The sequence below is a fragment of the Condylostylus longicornis genome, unplaced genomic scaffold (genome assembly GCF_029603195.1).
Source record: "Condylostylus longicornis isolate FDR11 unplaced genomic scaffold, ASM2960319v2 ptg000027l, whole genome shotgun sequence".
Lineage (NCBI taxonomy): Eukaryota > Metazoa > Arthropoda > Insecta > Diptera > Dolichopodidae > Condylostylus > Condylostylus longicornis.
Genome location: NW_026577996.1, coordinates 8,709,007 through 8,733,097, shown reverse-complemented (window position 1 = coordinate 8,733,097; position 24,091 = coordinate 8,709,007). Strand labels below are relative to the sequence as shown.

General features: G+C 24.4%; 1 protein-coding gene and 1 non-coding gene across 3 annotated transcripts in view; both read right to left on the bottom strand.

Moving 5' to 3' along the window:
• Positions 1 to 24,091, bottom strand: part of LOC129607209 (sestrin homolog) — a 118,378-nt gene that overhangs the window by 11,800 nt on the left and 82,487 nt on the right. The window contains exons 1-2 of one of the 2 annotated variants that reach the window (XM_055518011.1): positions 7,139 to 7,290; positions 6,839 to 7,009 (exon numbers count right to left, since the gene is read on the bottom strand). In XM_055518011.1, the coding sequence (XP_055373986.1) occupies positions 6,839 to 7,009; positions 7,139 to 7,144 (177 nt within the window). In that variant the 5' untranslated portion in view covers positions 7,145 to 7,290. Of the gene's footprint in view, positions 1 to 6,838; positions 7,010 to 7,138; positions 7,291 to 24,091 lie in introns of those variants that run through there. The other variant, XM_055518010.1, reaches the window with a different exon arrangement.
• On the bottom strand, positions 10,894 to 10,966 carry Trnar-ucu (transfer RNA arginine (anticodon UCU)). Its single transcript has one exon. It is a non-coding gene; the product is annotated as a tRNA-Arg (tRNA).

The window sequence follows — 24,091 nt, the reverse complement described above, 5'->3', positions numbered from 1 at the left end:
TAGACAAGAACCGTTCAATATCTCACTTTGTGACATTATATAGGATTGTTTTAATTTCACATATTTTGAGAAAAGAAATGAAGTTAAAATAGTTTTTACGATTGTGCAAGGAAAAAAGAACTAATGGTTACTGAACTGACTGTTGCATAGCATAAATTCCGTCAACATTTGGCATTCCGTCAAAATTGACGTCGCAAGGATTAGGTAAGGTTAGATTTTGGTCGTCCCCCGAAGGGTACAAATAGATCATATTAAATAGGCCCGTTTTGGTACAATCGGATCTCTCTTTTTCCGCCCCCCATTCAAACCAACCCGAACCCCTGAAATATTCCTAACGCTTACATTCGCTAAGTTCGTAGCTCGACCGAAGAAATAAGACCTAAGAAATATCTGCCTGGAATTCGCCAGCGCCAGACATGAGCATAGAAGGTGGGTCACTGTTTCCTTCTCCTTTTTGTCGTAGCATCTCCTACAAGCATCGCAAGCATTTACAAAATTAAATTGAAATGTAATTTTAAACGACATACTTTAATTAATGAATTTGAACATTTCTATATAAGAACAAGGCTACGGTAGACTAGTCACCTACCTAGCTAACTCTATGACTATATGAAACTAGGGCATGATATCATGCACTAGCCCTATGTTCCTTCTAGGTGTAAAGAAGGAAACAAAAAAAATATAAGAACAAGAATCGACAATAATATTGTAAACGAGTTATAAAATTAAGAGTTGCTGTTACCCAATTACTTGCACATGTAAGCACTATTTTATAAATATTACAAATATTTGTGTTATGACGTTTTTTTTATAAAATATAATCGGGTTGTGATGCTAATCGATGTGATTTTGCACGGATTCCACTGTATAGTTGAACTTAGCTTTATAATCACATATATAATTTAAAAAACATGCATATACATACACACAATGGTAATATATGAAATTATAATAATATATTATATTTTTGCTCATAAATAGCTGCAATAAATGTCAACGATTCGGAACATAACCTAGTTATATAGAATTTATTTTTTTTATTACTTATTTTCTTTTCTATGTTCTATACCATTCTCATATTAATATTAATATTATTATTTAAAATATAAATTTTGTGATAAGTTTTTTTTTTTTTTTATTTAAAAATAGGTTAAAATATATAGATTTATTTATATGTACTTATAAGATAATAAATATATGTATATGTAAATATTAAGATGTCAAATCATACATGAATACTTTCATATATATTATGGTACTTATATTTGTAATAATGATATGAAATGATAACGCCCACAAAAGTATTTATTTATTTATTTAAAAAAAATGACAATAGCAATAATAAATAATAATAATAATAATAGTAGTAATTATTATTCTGCATGACATTTTTTAATATAATTGATAATTATTTAAAAAGAATAATTTTGTATTTTCTCTCGTATATACAAATTTGATTAATTTCAATAAAGAATTCAATTAAGTGAAGATTATTAATGTGAAAAAGACATTTATACACTTATTGTATAATATGAATTCAAGATTAGTGGGGTAGGTTTATATCAAGACCCTAGTGCCTTTATGGTGGGCTGGCTGTCTGTGAATATACTAACACTGTCCATTGATATCATATTATCTTCAATCCAGCATTAGAGCTTTCTCAATCGCCTGAAAGACACTGCAGTGATTCGGCAAACAAAAGGGGAGTTGAATATCTAATTAATCAGAATAAACTCCCATACTTTTCTTTCCATCAAATTTAGATCCATGCGTTTAAAAATGAATAAATCCGTTCCTGACACCATTATTGACCCGCCAGGTATACCTCGACGAAAATAAGCCGCCACACGACCACTGTGATGCTGCTTTTAATCGTACTGCGGATTTCGTAGCCATCTACCTGCCCAAAATATCTAATAGTAGAAGAAGCAAGAGAATCTTAAGAGTCTGAATGAGGGTTTGTAATATAATGCTCCATTAACAAATAACATTACCATACGAATATTGCTTATCAATTTGAGGTTCGCAGCTTTACTCAACAACTGCTACTTTTTTTTCGGTATACATACTTATACATATTGTATACATACCGTATGTACTTTATTATTTTATTAAATTAAATTTTTGTTTTATTAACTCTTAAAATTATGAAAAATATGCTGTTTGTAGAAAAAAGAGATCATGAGAAATTTTCGGCATTTTGTGAGAATTTACAAAAGAAATTAATCTGATAACAGTATATTAAGAAGTGTTATTTAAATCCCAAATAAGAAAATATTACGCGAGTACTAATGCACTTCCGTTAAGTGTAAAGATTTTTTAAAATTTATACTATAAGTATTTTACGGAACCGAACAAGATTGCAGAGAATTCTGATTTATAACAGTTAGTTACTATTAACGTAAAATTTACGCAAATTTCAAGAAAATATCAATAAATTTCTTTTAAAAATTTATTAATTATTTTTTTCATTTATTCACTTAAAAAAATAACGAAAATGAAACAAGTAAAAACGTTTCAGTCGGTATGAACCGATTGAATTATACCCTGCACCTTTCATTGTTGTATAGCAATTACTCAAACCTGTGAAGTCATTCTATAGAAACTTCACGGATATGTCTGACCTATAATTGGACTTGTATGGGAGCCACTCGAACCTGTCAAGCAATTCCACCAAAACTTCAGAAATATCTTTGACCTATAATTGGACACACGACTGCCAAGTTTCATGAATCTGACTTTATTATTTTGCCGAATATAAAAAATTTGCTTTTGGAGTTGTATGGCAGCCACCCGAACCGGTGCAGCTACCCCATTATAATTTTTATAACATATGTAGAATATAATTGGACACATGTATACAAAATTTTATATTTGTACCTTTATTAGTTTTTGAAATAATTAAAATAAACTCTTTGAGTTGTATGGCAGCTACCCGAACCCGTTGTCCGAATTGGTCCAATAACAATAGGGTTCGTCCTTGGCACAAAAGAAGCAACTTGTGAAAGTTTGATGTCGATTGCATTATTCGTTTTTGAGTTATCGTGCGATCGGACGGGCGGACGGACGGACGGACGGACGGACGGACGGACGGACGGACGGACGGACGGACGGACATGTCTAAATCAACGCAGAATTTTACGCTGAGCAAGAATATATATATATGTCCATATCGCAGGTGACTCCTTCAAGTAGTTACAAACTCCATACCAAAGTTAATATACCCTTCACGAAGTGCAGGGTATAAAAAACAAAATATTCGAGTCTCATTTTAATTAATTAAAAAAAAAAATTAATTTTGTGGTATGAAAAAATGCCGGTTAGGAATGCAAAAATTTTCGTACAATTTGTGTACAAAAATCAAATAGATTTTTATTAAAAAAATTTAATAAAAAACAAAAAAAAAATTTAATTTTTTAACAATACTTTTTACTGTTGCTGTTTTTTTTTCTCTTTCTCTTTTTTTTTTTGATAATTTGACCTAAATTTTTTGAGCTTTTAATAATTCTGGAAACCGAAAGTGACAACAACAAAAATTTATTTGTGTTTTCTGGTTTTGTATTTGTTATTTTTTTTTGTTTTGTGATAAGGAACCCGTTGACGAAGAATATAAACATTAAAAAAAAAACCATATGTATAACAGTTTTAATTTTCCAAAACAGCACACAATATTATTCATGCATGTGTTTTTGTTTTTTAAATTTATAGAATTATTCATAACCTACATATGTAAGAATATCATGTTACTTATATATAGAGTATGAGTCCCGGTTTTTAATTATTGGCAGACAACAATATTGAACGAAATTGAAAAAACAGCAAAAAAAACAAAACAGTCATTGTTTATAAATAAATTAATTAATTAATATTGTGATAAGAGAAAAAAAAAATTTTTTAATTTATAAAATTTTGAAATTAGAAAAATATCACAGAAATCAATATACACACACACATAAGTACACGATATTGCAACTATATAGTAGGTATAATGAGTAATAATGCATAAAATACAAAAATACTTAAAAGTACACCTTCAGTATAGCAACAGTATAGGTATACAGTATCGAGTTCAGTGTACAAAGAGAAACAATTAATAAGAAGAATCACTCCACTTTTATGAATAATTATCACTGTTTTTTTGTTTTTTTTTTTTAATATGACGATGACTAATAATTTACAATGTGTTATGTAATGTTAAGAATCGCATTGTTATCGGTTCAAACTAAATTTAAACAAGTGTAATAAATTTATAAATTAAAATGCACCTTTGTTGCAGATCTACATTAAATATACTTCATACAATTGCACACACTTGAAAAATATTTTACAAAGAAAATTTTGTTCATTATTCTTATATTTTTTTTTCGTATGTAAGTATATATAAAATTTGCTTTTGCAAATTATTTGCATATTAATCATATTATTTTAATATGTATATAAATTAAAATAATAATGTATATAACAAATACTTAATTAATAATAAACCAGTCGTTAAAAATAATTCACCTTTTGTTTGTTTTAAAAGACAATGGCTGTCTTTGTTTTTTTATTTTTATTTTTGTAATCAAATTAAATTATTGAATAAATTGTATGAAGCTATATATATCATACATGTATGATTATACAAATATTATGTTTATGTGTATTAATATTGTATTTTAATATTTAATTAGTTTAATTAAATGTAATTATTTGTTAAAAACGATTTCGATTGAATTTCAAGAAAGCAGTAAATAGAAAAATGTTCTAGAATAATACTTTGTATTATTTAAATCAAACATTATCAAACTATATACGAAACTAATTCATACCACGACTAAACAAATATTAGTATTTATACAATAAAATGTTTTATTACGAACTCATGTACAGTTCAGGCAGACATGCAATTTTTAATTTTGCAATTAGTGCTTGATTGTAAAATGATTGTGCGCACATCTAGGTAACCAAATTATCGCGTCAATGCAAATCTATTGCGTTATTTGTATACGATCATACAGTTGAATATAAACGAATGGCATACAATAAAACCTGGCTTCTTATAGTGAGATTTTCAACAATTCAAGTATAAAGTAAGAATCACTTTTAATAATATGCAAGTAACACATTTGTTAGTTGCCTAACGAAAATTACTAGCACTGTCAAAGCCCTTTGTATAAAATCAAAAATTATCTTATAAAAAAGGAGAAGAAGTATAAAGTTAATTTTTCATAAAACAAAGAGTTCTTTCAATGAACCCTTTACAAAAAGAAAAACAAAACGATTAGATTTTTTATCATTTTGATAACAAAATTTTTATCGTTCAAATTTTTATAAATTTTTTCTTTTTAACTGAACATGTTTTTTCACTAATAAATCACTTTTAATATTTCGTAATGTCTACTTGTAATCAAACAACCGTATATTCGGTAAATTTTTTGTATTCTACTTCGTTTACTTTCATATACATAATTTCATGTAAATTGTACGAAAATTTGAACCCCTTACTTGACTCGTAAGAGTATGTCCCCCTTTATTTAATTCGATGTTAATAAATTAATTTGAATATTGTTTCAAATTGTTGATATTTTGGTTTGTTTCGCACCAAGTTTTATATTTTATTATTAATATATACATAATTCTAATTACGAGGAAACTCTTAATAATTCCTGTTAATTTCCAATGTCAATTTTACCGGTATTATGATTATATTACTGTATAACAGATTCAAATCAATATTTTATACAAATCAGGTAAAATAATGCAGTTGTTATACAAAAATTTGTCTTGCATAATATCAGCTGTTGTACAATTATATTTTTTGTATATCATACAAAATTTACTCAATATGATCAAACATACTATGTATTACTTTGTATATGATCTTAAACACTATATGTATGTACATACATATGCCTGATTTAATTTTTCATTTTTTAACTAGACATTTTAATTTCATTATTATTCAGTATTTTTTTTTTGTTGTTTCTTTTTTCATGAATATCAAAAAATTGTATCACTTATCATAAATTATAAATTGTGTGAGTACACGCATAAATCAAGTCACTGGCAATTTATATATGTATACATATACTATATTTTGTAATGTAAAATTGTTTACTTATACCAACTTATTTTTGTAAACTATGCAAAAGAAATGATTTTACTATTATAAATTATTAAATTAGTAATTAGAAATTATTATGATTTTGTATGATTTCAAACTTGTATGATTGCAATTATTACAATATTAAAGCGTTATATTTGTTCGAAATTTTTATATTGTGAATTTTTCGAATGTTTATGAAGAAATTAATATTCTCAAATTATTTAACAAATATAGCCTCATATTATTTATTTTTAATTAGAATTCACTTTTGAATAAAATTCATTCTTTCGATTGATTATGTATAAAACATTTAATAATTACGTATAACACATTTAATAAATCAAATTTATAATTAAGTGATTTTATATTGTGAATTGAAAAAATTAAAAAAAATTCGAATTTTTTTCCACCAATACCTACTTGTTTTATTCTTAAACACAAAATAATTTAATACAACATTTTGTTTGAAAGAGACGAACAAAAAATTACGATTTTGTTTGAAACTGTATGAACGTGACTTACTTCACGTTTCACAAAACATTTCACAATCTTTACAATTAATGTATAAAGGTTTTTTTTTTTTTTTTCAAATTGCTGAAACTATAAATTTTGCCGGTAAAATATTATGTTATTTATATCGTAGTGTAATTATAATAATTTTTATTATGATTATTATTATTTTATATTATAATATAAAAAAATAATATTATTTATGTATGTATATAATGTAAATATAAGATTAATACTTACTATTATAGCTAAATAACAACGATAATCATATGGTAATGGTCCATCACCTCTCATTATAAAACTTTGTGTACGAACAAAATGACCATAAAATGCTGGATGTAAATTAATTACTTGTGATACATGATCCAATTCAAATTCACCGGCCATCATGTATATTTCCCTAAGGCCACACTGAAAAAAAAAAAATGATGAAAAAATTAATAATTTAAAAAAAACAACATAATTATAATTTTTAAGAGGTAGAAAATTAAATTTTTAAATTAAAAAGTAGAGTTTTTTTTTGTGATTTTTTTTAACAACCTCCATATTTTTTTTATTCCTCTTTTCTTTATTATTATTTTTTTTTTTGTTCTTATTTTCCCTTATTTTTTTTTTCTCCTTATTTCTTTTATTTTTGATTCGATTTTTTTTCTATTCAGATTATCGTACGACTGACCAAGCGAACGAATGCGAAAATGAATTCAGCAATTAAATTAAAACAAAAAAATAGAAAAATAAGAAAAAAAAAACAACAATAACAAAAAAAATAAATAAATAAAAATATAAATTTTTTTTTTTTCTTCTTGTTTTTATATTTAATTTATTACTAATTTATATGTGAATGTATGTATGTAAAAATAATGTATGAAACACACAACAAACATACATTGTAATATTTATAAATAGAGTATATAAGCAAGTAGAAAGAAAACACATGTATGTATGTACGGACGTAACGGAATATTCGCGACACATAAATGAAAATTATTATTTAAATTTTAAATATTACTTTTGTTTTATTTATTTCTTTATTCTTATTATTAAAATTGTTATTGTTATAATTATTGCTGATATTTTTTTATTATTATTGTTTTTATTTTTGCCTTAATAGCAATTGCTGTTTTTATTAATTTTTTTTTATTATTGTTGTTCTTCTTGTTATTATGCTTGACTTGTTGTTTTTCCTGTTATAATTGTACACAATATATTGTTTGTGTAATTATTATTGTTGTTGTTGCTGCTGCTGATTGATTATTATTATTACTGTTGCTGTTGTTGTTTCTGTTATAAATGTGGTTTGCGCCTTTTTGCCTCTTTGTTCACAGCTTTAATATTTTTTTTTTCTTCTTTTACTTTTATTAATATTTTTTTTTTGTTTTGTTGTTTTGATTGTTTTTTCTTTACATCAAATCAACATAACAAGGAAAGAGAGAGACAGAGAGGGAGAGAGAGAGTGTTGTATTTATGAGATTATTACTCACACTAGTTTTTGACTTTTTAATTTTTTTTTTCTTGTTGTTGTTTTTATTTTTATTTATTATTATTATTTTTGTTTTATTTTTCACCGGGTGTTTTTTTGTTCCTGTTTTGTATATTGGAAAACTCAAAATATAATATGAATAAGCGTAACATGTATGTACATATGTATATGATGGATACTTGTATGTGCATGTTTGTATGTGTTATATACAAAATTTTGTAATTATGAAATTAAGATGCGTTAATGAGAAAATTTAGATCAAAAGAGCATAATTATGAGAGCAAACAATTCAATTTATTTTTCCTTAATTTTCAAGTGTTTTTTTTTAATTTTTGTTTTTATTTTGTTATTAATTTCAACTTAACAAGTTTTTGTTTTTTTTTCTTGTTTTGGTTTTTATTGTGTTATTATTGTTGTTAAGGAAGGTAATTGACCTTGAAATGCGATTTATTATTTTTTTTTTGTTTTTTGAAGATAAAAACAATGGTCATGCACTAATTTATTAATAAATTATGTGTAATTGCTAATTCCATACATACATACATATGAAATGCATATACATACATACATACATATATTTACTAAATTTGTTAGTACATGTGTATAATATATTTTTAAACAAATTAATTGGAAGTAATTTATTAATTTTGTTATTTTTAATTTACAGTACATTCTCCGAATTAAAAATTCTATATAATTATTGTATAAAGAACTTATTGAATTTTTTTTATAAAAAAAAAAATTATTTCAATTTAATTTAGCTTATTCTAATTATTATTAAATTATGAGCCACATAATAATAATGAAAATTTTTAAGTTTAAAAGTAAATGTCGGTAGGTACACTCATGCTTAATTACGTTCTCGTTTGTATAACAAAATCCTTTACTTTATATATAGAGAAAAATTAGATATAAATGAGCAAGATCAGACAACATTTACAGAAATAATTGAGTAACAAAAAAAAATTGATGCAACAATTGTCATGTCTAGGAAATTTTACTGTTTTGTAGGTAAACATAAATGTAAAGACCTGTATAGACTTCAACAAAAAAGTAAAATTGTATTGTATTGTTTTATACATTTAATTCTCGTATTGTTATAAATGTTGTATAATAATCGCTTCTAGTTACACTATAGTTCTAAATATCGTAAAATATACACGTGTACGTTATTTATAACATAAATTAAGTATAAGGAGTTATATTTTAGGAAATTATTGATAAATTGTATAATTTTATTTTTATGAGAGTGTTATAACGTATTGATTGCAAATACATTCATTAAAATTATAGCTATAGTCGTGTGTCTCGATGCCAAATTTATCATAAAATATTTATAATTATTAATAAATAGCCAAAAGATATGATTATACCTATATAGAATTTTTGTTTTTTTTTTTTTTATTTTTCAGAGATTTCGATTAGTCAGTAGGTTTTAGGTTATAATTTTCCTACTATTCATTTTTTTTCTTCAGCATATTTAATTTGTAATATTTGAGTTGAAATTAAGTGATTTTTTTTTTATTTTTCGAAATAATAATCAAAGGTACTTATGTACTTATATTATTACGTACTGATTTTATTATAGTAATTTTGAAAAATACAAGTCTTTTTTTTAGTTAGGTACCTATAGGTAATTAGATTATTATTTTGTTGTTATATTATAATTATAATTGTTAATATAATATAATAGTGTAATAAATAATAATTTCTCTTATATTTAGTATAATTATTTAATTATCAAATTTATAATATGTAAAATTTGTTGTCCATATTTTTTATTAATTAATTAGTTTATTATAATTATTTAATTTTGATTTTGTGTTTAATACAATTATTATTATTATTCACAATAGTAAATATTATATGAAGATAGAGAAAGGTTTAGGCAACAACAAACTAATAATTTTATTCAAATATCTGTACATATGTACATATGAATGTATTAAAATTTAGCATTTTACAGTTTTTCGCTCGGAACAATAAAAATAAAATTTTAAGTACATACGTGCATAATATTCTGTATGTATATTTTTTTAAAGCTTGCTGACGAAACATAATGTTCAAAACAATAACAAATAAAGCATTAATATTCAGATGCCACAAAACATCTGATGTCTTTGATAAAAGCTGACATTTATTTACGTTAAGATTATTTCGATTTTTCAAACCAAAAATATGTGAAGATCATTATATTTTCAAATATTATTTATTTCTTGGTTTGTGTTTCTAATTATATAAAGTATAAAAGAAAACCGTGATTTTGTTATACAAAAATTTTTTCAGAAAATCTTAAAATAGAGTTATTTCGGGGCTAAAAAGTTCCAATGTCAGATTTTTCTGAGTCCCTAGTGGCAAAACCCTATCTAATGCCTTTTATCCCATGTCTCTAGCCCTTCTAGATGTACCCGTACTTTTTGACACCCGAGAAGAAACTATATATATATAATAGTAAAAAAAAAAACTATTCTACTTAATTCAGAAATAGTAATTAAACATCTTATTATTACTTTTCAAAGTGTTTGCAACAAAATATTTTTAAATTGAGCTTAATATATCACAGACAATTTTCTTGTATAATACAAAGTAAACATTATTAAAATAAAATTTCTAAACAAAAACTTTTGTTTAAATAAAATTATCATAATTTTTTATTTTCTATTGCATTCAAACAATTACACATACTCGTATTATGGTATAGAATTTCTATATATTTATTAAAACCCATTTAATTAAGAATCTTTAAAAAAATTACTTTAAGAAAACAATTTTTTTAAGTGAGTTGTTAAAGTAAAAAAAAAATCAATTCAAATTACATCCCTTGCGGGGATCGAACCCGCGACCTTTGGATTAGAAGTCCAACGCGCTATCCTCTGCGCCAAAGGGACATTTTAAAATTATTGATATTTCTTTATTTCAATATTGTTATACTTATTCTTAATTTTAAAACAAGTTTTTTTTTAAACAAATTAATGCTATCAATTTGAAAAAAAAAAATAATAAATTATATACATGTTTGTATATATATACATATGTGTACATGTGTATGTTCTTAACCACTAATTTTTTTCATAGTTTCCAAAACTTTAAACATTTTCTTAATTAATATTATTCGATTTTAAATTTTTTAACCCATATAGTACCAACGTTCATTATAAAAATCTTTTATTAATTGTTAGAAAAAAATTATATTTAATCGCCTGGCAATGCATTCAAACCGCTCTTTAGGGAGTTATATTACGAGTAAATAATTGTTCGTAATATAAAACCCTAAAGAGTGTTGAAATCGATTTAGCCGACCTTAAGATACAAGCCCCCATACATAGATAGACAGACAAACAAGTGGTCAGAGAGACAGTGTAAGGTCTCTCTTTGTTTACGCTTTCCTGCTATAGAGAAATGCTTTGCCAGCGAAAACTCGGCATCCGAAATTTGGTGCTATCAGAAAATCTCCCTTATTGTATGCAATATGATCGGTTAATATGATTTCGTAACCTTGATTTCGATTTGAATCGAATTTCCCCCCTTTTTTTTTATAATATGGATTTACGATATTATTTGTTATATAAGCAAATTCGTTATATTTGATTCAACTGCTAAAGGGTTAATATTAAGATAATCTTTAGAAGTAGAATATTTCAGGTATACATAATAATACATATTATGTGTATAGTATGTTAGTATATAGTTCAACATTAAAGACAAATTCTGATACAATATTGAACATATGTTACTAAGTTACTGACATTCTCCCAAGTATACACATACATATATTAAATGAAAATAGAAAAAAAGTTATCATAATAAAGTAAGTAGAAAATAAAATATTATTTTTTTCTTGTTTTGTATTACTTTAAGCTTAACATATGATATATATATATATCAGAACGTATATATATATATGCATATATACGTTCTGATATTCTTATCGTATGAGAGACAACAGACATTATCTATAGATTTACTTAAGTCTATAATGTTATCAGTCATACTTTTATTACAGCTGATGTTGATTTATCAATTTTATTGATAATAATGTCAGTTATAATACATTTATACATATATGTATGTATATAACACATAACACAGTCACATTGCATTATTGAATGTTTGTTTTACTATAAGTATTTTTTTTAAATGCATGAAATTAATTTTGTTTTTAATCACCTGGTGGCATTTTTAATAAATCGCTTAAGTACATAGTGTACATTTTTCTTTTGTTACTATTTGAACACCATATATTATATGTATGTGTATGTATATATGTGAAATGTTAATGACACTTAAAAGTTTTTATACTTTAAAGAAGTATATCGTACGATAAAATGCATCTGTAATTGTAATATGCGAGTATACATTATATTTATTAATAATTGTTATACACATTTATATTTATTTTTATTATGCATATAAAATAATATAATTTATTTATTTATTATTCTAGAATTATTTTTATTTTCATTTTAGAAAAATTTACTTTTTTTTGAAATATTCTTATCATTTGAATACATGCACATTAAGTATCTTATTTACTTAGTTCTTTTCATACTTTTTTAAGATAGCATTTATTTATTTTGAAAACAAAATATGAAAAGGAAAAATAATCAAAAATAATGAGTAATTTACCTTGATTTTTTTTTTCAAGTGTAATTCTAGACAAAATGTCACATAATATAAAATTTTTTGAAAGAAACATACGATTGGTGTTATTATCACACTCTTTTTTTTACAGTGAAGCTTCTATAATTTCATTTTGTTTTCGAAATTTTCTTGATTAAATCAGAATTTTAATTTTACAATCTTCTATTTTAACATTACAATCTTCTATTCTAATAATTGGAGATTCCAAGTGGGTATCGGTATATAGAAACCTAGAATATTCGATATATATTGCATGTATGTAATTCTGTTTCACAATAGATGGCAGTATTGTTACAGAAATATTTAATATTATCTAAATAAAATTCCTGAATTTTAAACAAATTTCTCTTAGTGTTTTAAGAAGTACATAATATAATATATAAGCAAAAATAATTTGACAGATTCAAATTTATTCATATATTTCGTATTTCTATCTCGCTTTTATCCACTTTTAAATCAGAAAATTTTTGCTTTTTCTCTGATATTCTCGATGGAACTTTGAAAAACACAAAGTGAATAAATAGTGATTAAATTTTGTACATATAAACATTTTAGAAAAACCGAAATACGAAACAGGAAAAAATTTTTCTCTCTGACTTAATAATAATCACTGACTTTTTTCTCATTCGTTTACCTAAAAATTGAGATTACACAATTAAATTCTATGTAGTACCAATAATCCATCCGCCATCTGTTATACATTAGAGTAAGTGTACATATAAAACGTATAATTATTAGTTTTTTTCCTTCTCTTTAAAATTTCAAAATTTTTTTTTCACTTGAACTCAGTAAATTTTAGGCATTAAATCAGTTTTTCGATATTCGAATTATTTGAAGTTGGGCTGTATAAAATCTGCTTTTCAATACATTAATATATACTCGTTATACTCGCGTGTAGAGTTACATATATCTTGCGATAATACAAAACACCTTAGCATATACGAGTATATTTATAGATATACGTATGTATCATAAAATATAGGTAGGGCTAAAAAAAAATATAATAATTTTGTTTTGTTAAGAATTTGCAAAAATATCAACAAAATTATTTATAATTATAATATCAAATAAATTCTGGATGAAAAAGCAAAAAAAAATTTTTTTTCTCTACTCTCTAAAGATAAGATAATAATTAAGATATACACAGAAAATAAGAATTATAATAAATATTTTTTTAATATAACAAATATAATTTCATATACATAAACATTTTGATATTCTAAATTAGGAATCAGATTTTTGTTTTTTTTTATTTATAACAAAATGTAGTGCACATATTAAAAATCTTATACTACTTTTATAATTAAGAATTAAGAAAGCGTATAAGACGTATATAATTAGTATTGTTTGTTTCAAATTAAAACTTTTTCAATATAATACCGTTACGTAACATAAGTTGACCTAAAACCTTAAATAATATGTAGATTACTAGGTATATAATATATGTGTGTAACAGTATTATTATCATAAATTAATATCATTATTTTTATTTTTAAATGTCTAATTGTCTAGTCGTTGTCATATTAATACTTGATGATTAAGTGATTTTATAGGTAATTAGGTATATAGAATAATGAGTAGAATTTGTAAACTTTAAATGTGTGTGTATAGCGGTAAGTATTTTTCAATTTAATGTCAGGCTATGTAGGTTTCAATATACACATGTATTTGTGATACTGCAAGTAATGCAATAAAATATTAATGATTTTTTTTCATTTAATGAAAAAATATTGAACTTTAAAGGGCATAACAATTATTATAAGTTTAGAATCAATTGTTTTAAATTAAAATAATAATATTAATAATTAATTACAAATTATTTATTTATGATTATTAACCTGAACTTTCAATTGAATTTAAAATGAGAGAAAATATAAAATGGCAATAATTCAACTTAATTGATTTTAATTAATAATATTTTTTTGTTAATGTCCTGAACTTGAAAATGTTAACAGTTAAAATTAAATTTTTGTTATACTGTGCACCTTCGTGAAGAAGTCTGCCTTATGAAAATTTATATATGTGCATATTCTTGCTCAAAGTAAGATTTTGTATTCATTTAAAAAAAATGACCGTCCATCTGCCGGAAACTTTCAAATATTAATAATTTTTCGTTGAGAAAGGCTGCTATTGTAATTGGAGCAATTCAGGAAATGGCTTTTTTATATCTGTTATAGAATTCAAAGAAATTATTTTAAAAATTTCAAATTACATTTTAGATATTTTCTGAAATTTTAATGGAATATGACTGCACTGGTCTTTAACTTGCTGTCATATAACGATGAAACCTGATGTTATATATAGATGGGAGTTGGCGGCCTGAAATTTGGTAGTCGTTTGTCGAATTATAGCCCAGATTCGGAGTTTTTGTCGGTATAGCTTGATAGGCTCGAACGACTGCCATACAACCACAAAAGCTAAATTTTTGTATTTGATTTTATAATTTTCATTAATATTTCTAATTAAAAATTATCCTTTTTATGTTAAGAATCCGAATGTTCCTTAAAGGCTGGTGAGTTGCAGGCTTCACTTTAGGATAAAATTTTATTCGAATCATTCATATACGTACTTGATCTTCTTCTTTCATAGTTTTTCATTTTGAGTGATTTTGAATTTTATTTAATTATTTATTCTTAAAAAATGTACATACATATAACGTATTTGTGATATTGTAAGTATGTCATCAAATATATTCTAATTTATTTATTTTATTTATCAATACTTTGTTCTAAATATAGAAATTTTCCAATCATTTTAAAATTTCTAATACTAATTTATATAAAAAAAATATGTCAAAGTTTTTTAATATCAAACAAAATTTTTTTATTAATTTTTAAACTATTAATAGATTGATTAGTCATTTTTTATGTTAATTTAAATTATTTATGGTTTGTTTTTGGCTTATTATTATAAATTATCTTATACAAATCTAAATTTGGAAACAAAATGCTGCTATGCATATACATATATGCGTACATATAAATGAAAAACAATAATCTTCCCATGTCATTAGTCTTTATTTAATCGAATTTTAAGTATGATCAGAAAAGATAAACTGTTAATTAAAGGGTAACCATATTATAGAGAGAGAGAGAGAGAGCAAGAGCCAAGTTGAAAATCAAGAATTCAATTTCCAAAAAATCATGAAATTTTATTTCAATTTTAAAGTTTATATGGGGAGAAATTGATATGTAGATTAAAATTACGGCCATAAATCAAACAAAGAACCTGTTAGCCTAATAAATTATACGTTCAATATAATATTTTATCGTAAATATTCCAAAACATCTGTTTTGAACTCCAAAAAAAGATTTGGTTTGTCTCATTTAATTTCAAAGCAAAATTTAATTCTTTTCATTTAAGAATCTTATATTTTTCAGAATCTTACGGAGTATTGCCGAATAATTTTGAAAATATTAGAAAATATTTTCAAAACGAAAATTGAATTTTTTCATATTAAAATTTTCTATTTTTGAATGCTGAACTTTATTTTGAATTCATTTACATTTTAATTTCTAGCAACTAAAAAAAAAAAAAAAAAATCACCTCATCTTCATATCATCACTAACTTTGATAAAGTAACAACAGCAGCAGCAACAGCAACGAAAACTTGTTTCAATAAATTTCTTATCTTTATTGCTTTTTAATATTTTTTTTACTCCTGCTGAGAAAATTTCAAAATGTATATATACCAAATACGCACATACACACACACATTCGAATTAATTCTTATGGGATATTAATAAAACATTTTTTATTAAAAAAATTTTTAAATTTTAACCATAAATATTAATAATTACTATTTGAAAACAAAATAAAAATATTTAAGAAAAAAATCTCGATATCGTAAAAATTGTTTGAAGTTTCATCAGCCTTGTTGACAATTTTTTTTTTTTTTTAATTAAAATCTAATCAGTTAAACTATAAATTTTAATCAAATTATTTTATTAGAATTTGCTTATTATAATGGATGTAAACTATATGGAACGTCATCACCACATTGAAAAAGAAAAACCACCACCCACATAGCGTACATTAATTTTATAATTTTATTATCTTTCATGCATAAATACATACATACATGTAGATTGTTTCCAATATAATATACAAGTAGCTATTACAGCGCCACAAATCATTGATAATTTAATAATGACTTAATTAATTTCTTTATAATGCATTTAATAATTTTAATTTCAATTTGCACTTGAAAAGAATTTCTTAGAATTTTTAACATTTTCGGAAAATAATTGAATAATTCTAGAATGTAAAAGATTTTCTTAGAACTAGAAATAATTAAAATTCCTTATAAGGAAAATTGATAATTTTTTTGCATTTAAAAATTTATAGCAAGATTTAATAATTTTATAATTTGAAAGAAAATAAAAATTTAAGTAAGAATTATGAAAAGAGGGCAAAAAACAGGTATAATATCGGCTCTTGCTAATTAATAAACATTTAATCATTGAAAGATTGACGTTAAGTAAATTGACAATTGAATTTAAATAACATTTAGATCAAAGCAGTAGAAGTAAATAAAAGGTTTTATGTTGTTTCTACGTAGTCTCTGCAAACAACAAAGTGTCTTTATTAGATATTTTGTCTATGCCCATGTCTTACCGCTTTCGGTAATATTTTTATTTATTGTTCCACGCCAAGTCATTTTCGGCCTTCCTACTTTACGTTTTCCTTTTTCGGTACCATTAAAATGTCTGACGTGTGTTTATAGTCTGAATTTTCTAAGCGTATGTCCTAACCACTGCCATTTGTTTCTTATTTGAGTTATTACTTGCCAGTTTCCACAATTCTACATTACAGATTCTTTTTGATCAGAAGTTCTCGCATATTTTTCTGAGACATTTATTTATGAATACCTGAACACAATTAATATTGGCCTGGTTTGCGTATTAGGTACACACTTCCGCATAACAGTGTTGATTTTATGCAAGCCTCGAAGAGTTTTAATTTTGTTTTTTTGATTTTCAAAATATTTAATTAATTTGAAAATATTAAATAACATATTTTTGACATTTATATTTATTACGGTCAATAAATTTAAATTTTTATGTTAGTACACAATTTGCCCACATATACGTACATCATTCTTTTTTGAATACAAATTCTATATGTCATTTAGTTTACATAATTATTCCATATACATTTATTATATTGTGTTGTGTCATAAAATATTTTATGATTATAAATTTGAAATTAAAAAAATAAAATTCACAAATAAAAATTCTCAACAAAAAACAAAACTAATTTAATAAACCAGGAAATGATGAGAACATTTCTTAATTCTAAAACGCCAAAATAAAATTTAGAAATAACAAAAAATTCTGAAAAAAAAATGAAGACTTACAATGATTTTATCTGTCGCAATTCTACTCTTTTTTTTCTTTAAATATTAAAATTTTACTAAGCATATTCTAATTGAGTCTATTAACACGTGTCTAAATTTTTTTCTTGTATTTAACGTTTTATTTATATGTTGTCTATTTTTAGAAATTGAATAAATATTAAAAATCCCTTTTAAGTTTTTAAAGCTATATACTAATTAATATTACAGAATGAAATACCATTAACACATTGTTTGACTATTGAGTGTTAAATGGATTTTTTGTTTTTTTGTTATAAGAGCCAACAAACAATTGTAAGAATACAATATTATAGCTATACTGAAAGTTGATTCTTTGTGTAATGTTGTTGAAATAATTGAATAAATTAAAGTTAAGCAAAAAAAAGTGACAGAAAAGGCATGATCCTAAGCAACTAATAATGGCACTTGTTTTAAAACTATTAAGCTTATAATGTGTGAAACATATGTATGTAAGAAATGCAGAACTCACTTCATTTAAATTTTATAAAAACACGCAAACATAATATAGTATTTGTGAGAATATTCTCCCAGGGCGCAGTCACTACTTCAAATTCAAATTAAAATAATAGCCATGGAGTAATGTAAGAGAAAACGTATGTAAATTAAAACAGTGTAATAACAGTGGTCTAGGGCAATTATGAGCGTAAGTGCTACAAAGCAATTATAAGGATGCCTAAGGACTGACAAGTCCTGCAGGTACTGTGGTGAAGGGGAGGAGACTGTGGTGCATCTTTTCAATGAGTGTGGAGTGTTGATCCATAAGAGAGGGGTCAGCTTGTGCGGGTCCTGGCTAGTTGGCATGATTTTGAAGGATACCCTCCCGGGAAAATTTCTCGGAAGTTGTGGGGGGGGGGCACAATAGATTTTTTAGGTCGTATTTATGGTGCATCGTCGCCCCACTCTTCAATCTAAAATCTATACAATCCAGTATTTTAAAATTTTTAAATTCAAGAAAAGGCTTCAGAAAATGCTTTCAACCATTAAGAGTAATTCATTCCTCAAGTTTTCAAATGACATATGTAATTATTTCTTAATATTTCATTTACGTAAAATAAAAATGGTATTTCCTAATACAGGTTCGAATGGGTTAAATTTTTTATAAACTTGTTCGGTTCCTTTTCAAGCTAACATAAATTAATATAATATTCTATAATATTCAAAAAAAAAAAAATTAAGAGTGGTAATAATATAGTATATTATCGTAATATTTAATTCCATAATTGTATTTAAAATTTAATAATTCAAGAAATCTTTTATAAAAAGAATATTAATTATAAAAATAAATTCTTATTTACTCATAATAACAACAGATGTCAGCCCAAACATATATTTAATAAATTTATGACAATTGACAACAAAAAAAAATAGAATTGTTCTATTCAATTAATTCTAAATTTAGTAAATTAACCGACATGCTAAATTAAAGTAAAACATAAAATTAAATTATGTTAAAATTCACTATATTGAAGAACAAACTATATGTATTTAAATATATACATTCTGGTACATACTCCTATATATTCAGCTTTATACATGTACAATAAAAATCACAATGGACTTCGAATCCAGATGATTTCATCATAAAATTTAATATAAAGCTTTACAAATTTTTTAAGGAAAAAATTCACAAATCATTGGATGATCACGTATGGTATCTCATTCTATATAAGATCATTTAAAACTGTACAAATAATAGAGTAAATTTGAATGAATAGCATATTTTTTACAAATAATTACACAATTGTAAGTGAAATATGTTTTTTGCTCATAATTTAATTATTTAATTAAAATCTATTACAGATTATTAACTGGAACTAATTTGTAAATCAATAATTAGATGTAGCAAAATATTGATCTGGTAAGGTGTGAATCTTGTATTTAGTATATATCGTAATTCATTTGTGTAGACTTTAGTTATAATGGTCTACAAAAATTTCTCCAAAATATTCCAATCATTTATGTTGCACATAGAGTTGAAACGGAATGAGATTTGAATGAGAAATCTTGAATATTTTTAGTCTCACTGCAACTTAACATACAGATATTTTGCCTATATTTCTTTGACTATGTCTAAGACAACACTATCTTAGTCAAATTAGTTCGAAATCCTGTATAGTATTACCATATTTAGGTAAGATTTCAGAAAAGTTTTCTGTCCTTTACGAAAGCGGTGGTAAATTCTAAGGGCAGGATTAAATTATTTGTTACACAATTACAAATGAACGATTTTTAAAGATAATGTTATACTTATGTATCCGCATTTATATAAAATTTTCATAGTTTGAGAAATTAATGAATCGAATCTTTTGGAACTATGATTCTTCTCGGCCCCATCATTAGAAGAAATAAATTACAAAATTATGTAAATACAATCGACTGCCAATAATTACAAAAAATAATTTTTCCCTTCTTCATCCTTACCTTACACACAATTTTTTTTTTAATTCGATATTTTATTTTATGGCCCCACTAATTTTTTTTTTCGTATTTCTTATTCTTTTTTTTTTTTGTCAAAACATAAAAAATAAGGACACAAAAAAATTTTATTTCCCTGTTTTCATAATTATTTTATATTATAGCATAAAACCCATAATAAAATTATTTTTATTTCTCACTACTATAATATTATGGTTATGCTAATGAGAGTCACAAAATCAAAAAAACAACAAAAAAAAAAATTCAGTTATAATAAAATTGAAGATTAGTCACGAAATTCTATGAAACTTTTGTGAAATAAAATGTGAAATTTGAACAAAAAAAAAAAATATATGTATACAATATTATGCCAATAGAGAGCGAGCATAAATCAACATAAAGTATTCATAATATAGCAAAGCATAATGAATACAAAAACATAGTCCAAGCCAACATAACATAGGCAACATAAAATAACGTAGCACGACAACATAAAGTTCAGATTATTGTAAGCTATTTATGATGTGTGATTATGTGAATATCAATTCACAATTGATAAAATTTGCTTTGATTTTTTCTATTCTCTCCCTCTTTTCCTCTTCTCTTTTTGCTTTATAGCCTTTTTGTTTTTGCTTTTTTTTTGTATTTGAATTTTAATTTCATTCTTCTCGTCGTTCATTACATTACAAAATTTCATGGACAACTTAAAGAAAACAAAAAAAAAAAAATGTATAAACAGTAAAAAAAAAACAACACGAACTTTTAAAAGAACCTTGAGACCCTAATAAATCCATCAGAAGGGACAGTAAGTATATTCTCTATGCTTTTGAACTTTTTTGTTGTTATAATTTGTTTTTTTTTTCAATTTTTTTTTTTTAAGCACGTTCATAATAAATAAAAAATTATTTTTCTTGCTAGTTTATATTTTATAATTGACCGGCTCTTTATTTGTTCTCTTGACAATGCCACAAGTTATTTTATATGAACTCATTTTGTCCGGAATCCAAAATTCATGAAATGAGAAATTGCGAGATGTTACAATTTTTCTCTCTAAAATGAGCTATAAAATTGGATAAATGTCTTAAGCTGCTCGGAAATGGACGATTTGATCTCGTAAAATGTATGTGCCACTGATTCTTAAAAATGTGCTTCTCACAAAAAATATTTTCTATGTTATCTCGCATATGTATATTTTATATGCTGAATTTTTAAAATGAAATAACAAGTTAAATTGGTTACAATTGGTTAGGTATTTTTGTTGACTCTTTGTTCTTGTTTTTTTTTTTTTGTAAATTTAAATTTATTTTTATTAAAAATTTAATTTAATGTAATAATAAAATAGAACAGGGTTTTAAAACTGGAAACGTAATTATGTATACGATCTTGGAGCTCTGGGCTCCAAGATTTAATTTGTTGATAAAGTCGAAAAACCTAAAAAAATACAAATTTAAGAAAACTGTTTTATTGGGACTGAAAATTTCTCTGATATTTCTTCAATATTACCGTTTATTATGGGTTATAAAAATTTTTTGGCGAAAATGACAGGAGAATGACATCCATCGGCCTAGAAATTATTGCCCTAAGAGGAAAAAAAGGGGACGGTTCACCATCTTCTTTGCTCGTATGTACGGCTCATTCTTATTGGAATCTAAATGAAAATATTTACATTTAAAAAGTTGGCATTGACCTTATTCGACTGTCCTAAGTCCGAAAGACGACCATAGCACTAAGTTTTAATTTGAATTTTAAATATGTTGCCAAAATCTGACCGCATTATTTTATAGACTTTGTTAATATCAAATGTTAGAGTCGTTTTTGATGTATGGCACTATTATACTATATAATAAAAAATGGAAATTTATGGGAGATGATCAAAACTATAAAAATGATCAACTATATTTTTTTTTTTATTTTATACCTCTTTAATTTCAATATAGCACACACAACACACATACTCATTATGCATGTGTATATAGAACTGTTGAAATAAATTCAAAACTTATTTGAAATTTTTATTATTTTTTTTTTTTGTTTTCAAGATGACATAATAAATTAAAAAAGGAGGCCCTAAAAATAAAATTTGTTTACATTTTGTGTAAGTATGTAAGAATGTGCAGTGAAACGTTAACAACATAACAATTTTTTTTTTTTTTCTGGTTGCTGATTTAATATAGAAAAAAATTAAAATGGGTACTTTAAAAATTTTTTTCATATCAACTTTTTAAAAAATAATACAAAACAATTGACCCTTTTTATCTACGTGTTGCTCTACTCGATAATTATATTGTATATGACGACGTGACGGCCCTTTACAAAAAAAATTTTAATGGAATAAAATAATGAGAATAACAACAACAAATTGATCTTTTTTGTTTTCCTATTGAGTGCATTTTGCATCATAAATAAAAAATTAAGAAAAGAAATTTGAAGGTTAGGTAGCTCAAATTTGTTTTTCAAAAAAAAAAAAAAAAATTTTATTAGACCTTTTAATGTAAATCAAAATGGAAATTCAAATAAAATTTTTTGTTTTGAACTTTAACGGGAATTTCTTTAATTTTTTTTCCTATTTATTTTTAAAATGAAATTTTGGTAATTTTTATTCAGTGCTCGTACATTTTAATTGACAATAATTACATACATAATTAAATTTGCTCTTATAAACTGTATTAACAAATTTGTATTTCGAACAAATTTCCAATATATTTCGAATATATTTCGAAAATTTACAGTTAATTAATAAATTTAAATTAAATTGTAATAAAATGCTTTAATAATTTAATTATTTACTCGTTATAACAATTAAAAATTTACAACTTCTATAGGAATTAGAACTCAGCGAAAGATTTTGAAAGAAACTACCTGAAATTTTTTAAATAAATAATAAAAAAGCGAATAAATTCAAAACTATTTCGAAATATAATTCAAAATTCTACAATTTTATTAAAAGAACCATACCAGCATCAGTAATGGTAAAGATTAGTCGGCTACCGGTATATCATCAACAAGACTAACACAATTATGTCAGTAACAAGTGTTAATATCAAAAATTCTATTTATATGCATTATTTACATGAACCTAGCAATAACAATACTGAAAATGGAGGCACAATATATTTAAATAAAGTTGGATCAAACCAATGGTTTGTATTGTAGCACTTTTCCCTTCAACAAATGAAAATTTTGCTTTTAAATACAGTCTATGTAGTCTATGTACCTATCACACTATTAAAATTATTTTCATTCATATACAAAACTATTTCTAGGGTTGCATATATTTAGGATGAATGATGCATGAAAATAAAGCAAAAATTAATATAAAGTGGGATTAACATAATGCTCGATTTTAAGGTTTAATTTTGTGAGTTAAGAAAAATAATTATATTTTTTAATTTCATGGAATTTACCGTTAACTTTTTGCGTTAATAGAAATTTGAAAAAGCTTGCGGTTTCGGAAATATAAGGTGTCAAAAATTCAAATTTTACAAATTTCAAGAGGCGATAACTTTAGAGGGGGTGGAGATGGAAAAAAATTTTCTTCTAGCGAAATGAACTATTTATTAATGTCTAAAAGCTCCTAAAA